The sequence below is a fragment of the Branchiostoma lanceolatum genome, chromosome 4, assembly GCF_035083965.1.
Source record: "Branchiostoma lanceolatum isolate klBraLanc5 chromosome 4, klBraLanc5.hap2, whole genome shotgun sequence".
NCBI classification, from domain to species: domain Eukaryota; kingdom Metazoa; phylum Chordata; class Leptocardii; order Amphioxiformes; family Branchiostomatidae; genus Branchiostoma; species Branchiostoma lanceolatum.
The window spans coordinates 7,465,334-7,475,289 of NC_089725.1; the positions used below are offsets into that span (position 1 = coordinate 7,465,334).

Genomic DNA, 9,956 nt, shown 5'->3' on the forward strand with positions numbered 1-9,956 from the left:
CCATCGAATTGTGTACAAGTATCTGGCACAAAAGTTCATCTGAGCGCGCACAGCATGCATACCAACGGGTTTGAAAATGAGGCGGTGTCGTTTTGGCAAATGTGAACAACAATTTAGTCAACAAATGTAACACATCACACTTTCAAAAACCTCAGTATACTACGGGTCATTTTTCAAGGTCTCCCTGGTGTACTTTGAAAGGTTTAAGCGCAAGCACTTTTTCCCGCGAGCCGTGTGCACTCGATCACCGCTTATTTTCAGTGAGACAACAGTTCCCCTGTTCTTACAAACATTGCGCCCGCTCTGTAATAACCCTAAACCTAAGTCTTATATCCTAACGTAACATTCATTTTGTCTTAACATTGCCAATCTGGCAAAGCGTGTGTGGTTTATTTAACTCGAGATAAGAACAAGCAACCATCGAATTTTGTACAAGTATCCGGCACAAAAGTTCCTCTGAACGAGCACAGCATGCAAACCAACGGGTTTGAAAATACGGCGGTGTCGTTTTGGCAAATGTAAACAACAATTTAGTCAACAAATGTAACACATCACACTTTCAAAAACCTCAGTTTACTACGGGTTGTTTCTAGATGTCTTGCTGGTGTACTTTGAAAGGTTTAAACGCAAGCACTTTTTCCCGCGAGCCGTCTGCACTCGATCGCCGCTTGTTTTCAGGGAGACAAAAGTCTTGCACGAACCGTTTCCGTTTTCTAATAAAAATTGCGCTCGCTCTGTAAAAACCCTAAACCTAAGTCTTATATCCCAACGTTACATTCATTTTGTCTTAACATTGCCAATCTGGTAAAGCCTGTGTGGTATATTCAACTGGAGATAGGAACAAGCAACCATCAAATTGTGTACAATTATTGTACCTATGTTCCTCTGAACGCGCACAGCATGCATACCAAAGGATTTGAAAATGCGGCAGTGTCGTTCTGGCCAAAGTAAACAACAATTTAGTCGACAAATGTAACACACCACACTTAAAAAAAAACCTCATAATTATTTCTGAAGGTCTAGACAATCTTTCTGCTAATTCTGGTGTACTTTGAAAGGTTTAAACGCAAGCACTTTTTTCCCGCGAGCCGTGTGCACTCGCCGCTTGCAATAGTTTTCAGTTATTACATTTAAGCCCGCGTAATTATTACGTTAAATGACTTAAAGAGTGCCCAAACGGAATACTTAAGCATGCTTTAAGAGTGCTCAAAGAGCCGATTTTGCGCAGTGAAGAGTTCCCGTGTTCTTATAACCATTCTATCTGCTCTGTAATAAATACCCTAAACTAAAAGCTATCAAATTCTGTGCAAAAAAAGCGTCTCACTTGATTTCCCCTGCACCCGAACACAGGATATTCGTCTGTAGCCTCCGTTGCAGGCTCTGAAGCGGCTTTTTGGGGGGCTAAATAATACACTTTCTGCAGCCACCCCGTAACTATCAGCCATCCTGTAACTATCAGCCGCGGCTGATAGTTACAGGATGGCTGATAGTTACGGGGTGGCTGCAGAAAGTGTATCATTTAGCCCCCCAAAAAGCCGCTTCAGAGCCTGCAACGGAGGCTAATTCGTCTGAAGATTTTGAAATGCGGCGTTGTTTTGGCAAGTCTGAACAACATTTTATAGTCGGATAATTTGAAAGTCCGTCTTTGTGTCTGCTTTACGGTGTTTTATTTTTCTAGATGATAGCAAAATGACAATTTCTGGCAAGTTTGTTTTCAAGCTATACGTGGACGATTACTGATAAACATTTTACACCTTTTTTGGACTGTAGAAACATCCATTGTCCAATTGTCAAATGCACAGGAAGACCGTCTCCGAATAACAATAGATATAAAAAAGGCCATTGTTACAGTGTCTGCTAGCTATGCAAATCATGGTCACAAATACACACTACTCGCGAATTGAACCAATCAACACTCATGCCGGTATTCAAATTCTTTTTCCGTTGGAAATTCAAATTTAATTTCTCATTTGGTGGCCAAGCTTGGTTGTGTATGGACCTGTATGTTCTTGCTGCAGCTTTATCCTCTTACTCACTCGGGGACGGACAGTTCGACGGAACCCGAGTGCGGTTTGCCATGATTCTAAAACCAGACTGAGGAAAACTGCGCGATCAGTTGAAAATAGTCTTTACTACAACTTCCTGAACCCAGCCAGCAATAAGGAATACCTCGGCGAGTGGACTCTAATGCTGCATGGATTTGGATGTGCCCCCCCCCCCTCCTTATAGCGGGACGTACAACTGTATATCAAGGAATGGCGGTGGTTTTGTCAACTCGGAAGGCAGGCGGTGCCCAGGGACAGGCGAAAGAGCTGGCTGCCTGGGATGGTATGCCCGAAGGAAACTACGTCCTTGCCCACCCCTACCCCCCTCCCACCCTTCTGAAGAGGGTTACGGGGCCTGAGACTTTTGAAGGGATGAGGGCTGAGTGAGGAATGCAGATCTCAAGATAAAACAGAGGCGTGTTGAGTGGACCTGAAGACCTAGAAGCTGAAGACGGAGCTAAAATAGGACTGACTCAGCAGCTGGTGTTTGAATAAAATACACAAATTGAAATGATACCTGAAATGCTGAACATTACAGACCCAAGCACAAACACATGCATGTAGCACACACAACAGAATTAAAGGGAACTTAACTGAACTTAAATAAAGCTTAAAAATAGATTTTTACAACAGATTTACGACGACCAAAAATTTGGGTTTAAGCTGATTTTACCGTGCTTAAACGTCGCTTAAATGAGTGCCACTACGTACGGTTTACGGAGGCTTAAATGCGGTGTATGTCTCTAGATTTAAGTAAAGATTACGATGCTTAATCGTAGCGTAAAAGTTAAGATTTAAGCTAAGTTTACATTGCTTAAACGGTTGCTTAAAGTGGTCCCACTAAGCACGTTTAAGCACATACCTAAAGATAGCGTAAATATAACATTTAAGCCTGCGTAAGTATTACGTAAAGTGACGTAAAGAGTGCCAAAACGGATTCTTTAAGCATGCTTTAAGAGTGCTTAAAGAGCTGTTTTCGTCCAGTGGCGGCACAGGGGGGCAGCTTACTTTACCGGCAAAATTTGCCCCTCAAAAACAGCGTTTCAATGGGTCCAAAATCCCGTGGGAGCTATGTCGGGAGATTGCCGCTCCCCCCAAATGAAGCTGAAACCCTTCTGTATTTTTTTTTATTAATAAAGACGTCATTAAACTTAGCTTACTCTTCCAGAAAAAAATGCCCTCAGAATGCAGGAAATAGCATTTCAGAGGGTCTAGATTTCAAAATTTTATCAAAAATTTTAATTTTCCCGTGGGAGTATGTCGTGCCTCTGGCGAAAAATATGTAGAGAGGGCGCCATTCCCCCCAAAATCAAGCTGAAACTCTTTGTTATTTCTTTTTACAAATAGAGATGTCATTAAACTTAGCTTACTCTTCCAGCAAAATTTTCCACTCAGAATGCAGGAAATAGCATTTCAGAGGGTCTAGATTTTAAAATTTTCCGGGGGAGCATACCCCCGGACCCTCCGAGTATTGTCGCGCCTTCGGCGCCACGCCTGGCGCCTTCGGTGCTCGTCATAGTGAATATAACATCTCAAATATCTCATATTTTGTCATATGAGGTGTATGGAAGTGGATCGCTTTGAATACGTATACGACACCACTGTACACCCCCATTCAACATTTCGTGCCGCCGCCTCTGTGATGTATACTGATTGTAGATAGTCATTGGTAGTTTTACAAAGGTTTTGTCCACATCTTAATCATCTAATGTCAGAATTATCTTTGACAAAGTTTGAAGAATATTTTGAATAAATACTGGTGATTCATCTTAATGATCCCTGGATATTCAACGGGGACACATTTAATTGTCGGTGTATGGTAATTTGATGTGTGCGTACGTTCACACCTTACATCAAGATCCATTTCATGCATTTATCATCTTACAACTAGCAGGTCAATAGCAAAGGAGATTTACAAACACCTCACCCAAAATGAATTGTGTCCTACGGAATCTTTTTCTAATTGTGGCTTGTGACATGTCTGATCTACAGTCACCCTTGAAGTATACACTCGCCCGGGTATTATAACTTTGTCACGTCGCTCAATCGATAAAGACTCAATAATCGACTTCTGACAATTCATTTACCACATTCAGATCATTAATCAGCTTTACAAAAGCCAAATATACTCGCATGACTCCTTCACTGATCGCCATGTTCTCAAGTTTTTGTGTGCATTTAATATCATTATCGTGAATACATGTAAGTTAACAAGGAAAAACTTAAATTGCCTCAGAATCTCAGGTACAGCCTACAACGTACCATAGATATCTTCGCCTGTTTCCTACACACTAAAGCTGCACAAATGTACTAGTATTGTATATTCACATGCAAAATTTACGTTATATTCGGTACAATTGTCTAACGTCCTTCTTCTTTTTCTTTTTACAAACATACAAAAGAAAATGTACAGTGGTGTCGTATACGTACTCAAAGCGCTACACTTCCATACACCTCATAAGACAAAATATGCACAAAATTGATATCCATAAATCCAAGAAACAAGAAATAAAATATACTACTGGCATCACCGGAGTGATCTGTCAAAGAGACACTACAATCCACAAGTAAGTTTACTAAGAAGTATTGCATATTGACACGCAAAATGTATGTTATATTCAGTATAAATCCTCTAATGTCTCTGATGTTCATCTTTTACTTCCTGCTTTTTACAAACATGCAAAAGGAAATGTTAATCGATGCCATGCTCAAGCGATACACTTTAGTACATTAGTGGCAAGATTGGATAGAATGTACTACAGCAGACAAAATATGCACAAAATTGGTATACATACAAGAATAGGAACGTACAATGAAAATCAAAATCTAAGAAACAATAAATATACTGCTGGCATCAACAAGATAATCTGTGAAAAGGATCCTAACATTGACAACGACAATGACAACAATAATGGTAAAGTTCTTCAACTATGTTTCTTAGGAATACTCAGAACAATCACATCTACAGCATCTGATACTGCACATCTCAACAATGAAAAGATAAAGAAGGTTACACACTCCCATTATACAATTACAGAGCTACCATATTGCGTGAAAGATTGTTACAGTGTGATCCTTTGAGTTGGTCACCACCAATTGTCCACCAGGTCCTAGAGCAATGCCCCATGGAGATTCAACCTCAACGACGGTACGGACGAATTCCCCACGACTTGTAAACATGTCTACTCTATTGTTGAACCCGTTCGCTATGATGACGTGACCAGATATGTCAGTGGTGATGTCTCGGGGACAGCTCAGTTTACCTTAGACATTTCCATCGCCTCCGAACCTGAATAGCCGATGTCCATCTTTATTGAACACGTGGACTTTGCTACCTCGCACGTCTGTAACAAATCTATTTCCTTCGCTGTCCGACGTTATGAACATGACTGAACGTTTACGTTTATTAAATACCTTGAAACCTACATACGAGGATTCATCTGAAGAGAATGTATTGATAGCATTGTTTGCACCAACAATGACCTTGTTGTTTACCGCGTCAAAGGCAATGCTGGGCGGGTTGCCATCCATGTTTTGTAGCGTGTATGAGTGATTGAGTTCTGGCTGGCCTTCTCTACTGTACCTAACCACATATCCCTGATCACGATTAGAGTCGTGGGAACCCGCTACCCACACGTATCCCTCTCCGTCAATGGCGACATCGTTAGGGTGCATTGTTTGTCCATTCACACCCGGGACTACCGCTGGGAAGAGGCGGAGAAAGGCCCCATTCATGCCGAAGACCTGGACACGTCTGTTGCCTTCATCAGCCACAAATATTTCGTTGTCCCTGGACACGACCACCCCGCGAGCTTGCTCAAACTTCCCAGGGCCTCTTCCCTTCCCGCCAAAAGTGATCTTCTCCGGATCGGAGTCCACGAATCTGCTACTTCTTTCTGTAATCAGTAATGAGAGTGTTACATGGCCCTGCAATACTATTCCTTTTGCAATACTATTCCTTTTGAAAATTAGCCATCAAGATTTGATTATGACATTCAGCAAGGAGTTTTAATAACTCTTTTTATTTAGTAAAAAAGAAATGTGGGCTCACTTGGTACAGCCTTGGTACAGCTAGGTACTCTTTCATTGTGCTTTACCATGCAGGTAGATTCAGCCATTCAGTCACATAGGAGTGTAGTGTACACAAACATCAAAAGGGTGCGTAAGACACATTTTGTATGTCTATGTTAAACCATTCTAGCTGCAAAAGATTGAAAGTGTATTTTCTCAAGGACTCATTCATAGAGTAAAGTAATACACAGCAACACAGTGTGTTACACAGAATGTTAGATGTTGTCTTCTACCCAACCGGTTTGATACTAAATCAGTTCACCTTGTGAGCTGTCGGAGGTTGGTGGCAGTGTTGCCTCTCGTAAAGTTTCCGAAGTTAACGTTGAAGCTCTACCTCCGAAGAAGCCATTATAAGCCACAGTCTGTAATAAATCGGCAATTCAGAGTTAAAATCTTTGTGTTTCTGCTTTCGTCTTTTATCTATCGGCTTGTAATCCCCATCGGTCGAAAGGACGTACCGTCAGTGAAGCTCTAGTGATTGCACACCTGTTGTCGCGAAGATTAAGATCGCTAGGCGTCGTTGTGTTATGGCAGCAGTTGTTCCTGCATGACCAACAAACACCCCCCCACCCTTCTTTCATGTATAGATTTGCTACGCCTTTTACAATTAGACCAGGGGTTTGCTGTATGCCCACAGACGGTGCTGGCTGTGCAAAATCAATCGGTTGATGCACGTCAATCGTTATGAAGAGAATTGGCCATATATATATATGTATATATATATATATATATATATATATATATATATATATATATATATATATATATATATATATATATATATGTATATATATATATATATATATATATATATATATATATATATATATATATATATATATATATATATATATATATATTTATATATAAATGCAGTATATATATATATGTATATATATATATATATTTATATATATATATGTATGTATGTATATATATACATATGTATGTATGTATATATATATATATATATATATATATATATATATATATATATATATATATATATATATATATATATATATATATATATATATATATATATAATGCATTATTTTCTCATTCACTTGTTGGTGTCAATTTTCGTAGTCACATAAAGCTACATTAATATTGAAATATATCTTGCCACAATGAACAGACATATCCCTCCCTTAATGACATTTTTTTCAACGAAAAATACATCAGACCTGAGCTACATGGACAAACAGAACAAACGTAGGCTTACCTTTTGAACATTCTGGACGTTGGTGTTGAAGTATAACCCGCCAAAGATGGAACCGACGATCAATAGCGTGCAGAGGGTACCTGCTAATGCAGCAATGCCCACGCGCTGACATGAACAGCCTGTTAGATATCACAACATTGGCAATGAACAAACTGAAATAACCAGATATACTCAAAACAGCAACGGATGAGGAAACATTGATATTTTTGCATGTTTTTTTTTACAGTAAAAGGAAACCCGTAACATCATGATTAAAGCATCAAAACAGTTCGCTAAACAGAAAAGCATTGAAGCGAGAAACAAATAAAAAGTTTTTATATAGTTAAAAAAAGACATTCCATCTTAATCTATTGCCAGTACCACATGCACGTATTGGTTTACATATATAAAACAAAAGCAGAAACAGGAAAATTCTTAACAAGAGTAAGTAATACCTTAAAAACGTAGACATAGCTTACCACAAGCTGCATGTTTGGGGACGTTCGGCACGTACATCGGGTTAGGTTTCAGGGCGTTCTCTAAATTTGGAAGCTGTGCACCATTCTCCGGGTTGGGAGGCTGTGCACCATTCTCCAGATATGCAGGCTGTGCACCATTCTCCGGATTTGAAGGATGTGCACCATTCTGCGGATTTGGAGGCTGTGCACCATTTTCCGGATTTGGAGGCTGTGCACCATTCTCCGGGTTTGGAGGCTGTGCACCATTCTCCGGGTTTGGAGGCTGTGCACCATTCTCCGGGTTTGGAGGCTGTGCACCATTCCACGGATTTGGAGGCGATGCACCATTCTCCGGATTTGAAGGCTGTGCACCATTCTCCGGGTTTGGAGGATGTTCACAATTCTCCGGATTTGGCAGGCTTGTGCTTAGAGGTCGTCGGATATTTATCGTCTTATTGTTTTCTATAGCAACATTTACCATGTCAGCATCAATTCCATATGAGTCGCACTCTGCCACTCTGCAATTGGTCGAGATATCATAGCTACTGTTTCTGGTCGCATCTCTTGTGTCTCGCGTCTCAGTATTTGCTGCATCATCCTGGTGGATGGATGAGTTGCACTCAGCGTCGTCATATGGCAGATTCGGGCAGAGATGCGCAATAGCATAAGGTTCTATAATCTCATCGTCAGGGGCGACATTGATTGGTTGCTTATTTTTAAATGTAGGAGCACTTTTCGTATTTGTGTAATTGCCATCCCCATTTCGCGCACGTGTGGCTGTAACAACACTGTTACATCCTGTCAAGTTAAACGACAAGCCGTTGGTGTTGCCTGAAGATGTTATTGTTTTCTCCAAGGTCTCTTTTATTTGCGTCTCCTCTGAATTTGTCACCGTAAACCCTATGTGATCCTCGCACAGGTATGCAACAGCGTATGGTTGAATGTCGGCATCGACGGGGTTGATGTTCTTCGTTTGTCCGTTACCGGCTTCGTTCCTACTTTTGGCGGGTAGGTCATCACCATCTTCCCGACGAAATAGGAAAACATGCCTCCTTACAAGGATTTATAAATCGGCACTGAGTGCAGGGATCCCCATCACTGCCAGCTCGCATAACGATACACTCATCAGGTTTAGCCTTCACCGTTGCTTGCATCTCGTTGTCTCCGGACATGTCGTTTACGGGGAGACTTAGTGCGACAGCGCTTGTTGTTAGCTCGTTCGCTGGTGCTAACAGCTCTTGACGGTATGATGGCTCTACACGAGTCTGGTGAAGGGATGCGGCAGCTCCTGGCTATATAGTGGCCTGTGTCCTTTACACCACCAGACAATTACTGTTCCCTTGTAGGGCTTGAATTTCTCCGGTGTTAGTAATCCCGTTCTTTTTACACAGCTTAGTGTAGCTTCTGCTAAAGTTGTTTTGGCAGCTTAGTCGGAAGGTTAGGCCTCCAAGTCATCATCCTTTCTCATACTGATTGGTACAATAGTTCGTGTTGGATCAAGATCGTTTTGAATTCGATCTTTTGATCCTAACATATTACAAATGGAATTACTGGATATAGCTGAGTGTTCGATGTACACGTTGAAGACGTTGTTTGAGCTTTTGTTTTGGGTGTGTCAACTTCAAACTTTATTATCAAAGTCAAGGAAGGATTACCCTGTGTTTACACAAGCTCTCGGGCGGAGGTTAATGACCCCCACCCCTAAGTAGCGCGATTTTGTCAGGCTAACGGAAGGATATCCAAGGACATTGAAGTGGGTGCTTGAGTCTGAGCTTTTCTTTTCGGTGTGTCAACTTCAAACTTCCTTATCAAACACAAGGAAGGATATCCAAGGACATTGATGGTGTTTGAGTCTCAGCTTTTCTTTTGGGTGTGTCAACTTCAAACTTAATTATCAAACACAAGGAAGGATTAGCCTGTATTCACACAAGCTCTCGGGCGGAGGTTAATGACCCCCACCCCTAAGTAGCGCGATTTACACCGAACTTAGATATTGCAGAAACAACACTAAGCTCTGACAAAAACGGGATTACCGACCTTGGGAAAATCAAACCGAACAAGGGAACGGCCCCTAATTGTCTGGTGGTGTAAAGGACACAGGTCACTAACCTGTGGACATCGCGTCCCTTCTCTTCTCGAGGCTCGTTTGGATCCATATCGTCAAGAGCTGCTGGGACC

General features: G+C 41.1%; 1 protein-coding gene across 1 annotated transcript; it reads right to left on the minus strand.

The window, feature by feature from the left end:
* Positions 1-4,202: 4,202 nt before the first annotated feature.
* LOC136432398 (uncharacterized) lies at positions 4,203-8,563 on the minus strand. The gene is made up of 4 exons (XM_066423646.1): positions 7,800-8,563; positions 7,342-7,460; positions 6,379-6,478; positions 4,203-5,941 (listed from the first exon to the last, which is right to left on the minus strand). Exons 1-4 carry the CDS (start codon positions 8,257-8,259, stop codon positions 5,310-5,312), a joined length of 1,311 nt encoding a protein of 436 aa, XP_066279743.1. The 5' UTR covers positions 8,260-8,563; the 3' UTR covers positions 4,203-5,309.
* Between the last annotated feature and the right edge of the window lie 1,393 nt (positions 8,564-9,956).

Excerpts from the sequence above, each read along its gene's own strand:
- LOC136432398 (XM_066423646.1), bottom strand. The coding sequence starts at position 8,259 with ATGGTAAATGTTGCTATAGAAAACAATAAGACGATAAATATCCGACGA. Across the intron at positions 7,461-7,799 it reads CCCCAAACATGCAGCTTGTG|GCTGTTCATGTCAGCGCGTG; the intron begins GTAAGCTATGTC and ends GATATCTAACAG. Across the intron at positions 6,479-7,341 it reads ACGTCCAGAATGTTCAAAAG|ACTGTGGCTTATAATGGCTT; the intron begins GTAAGCCTACGT and ends GATTTATTACAG.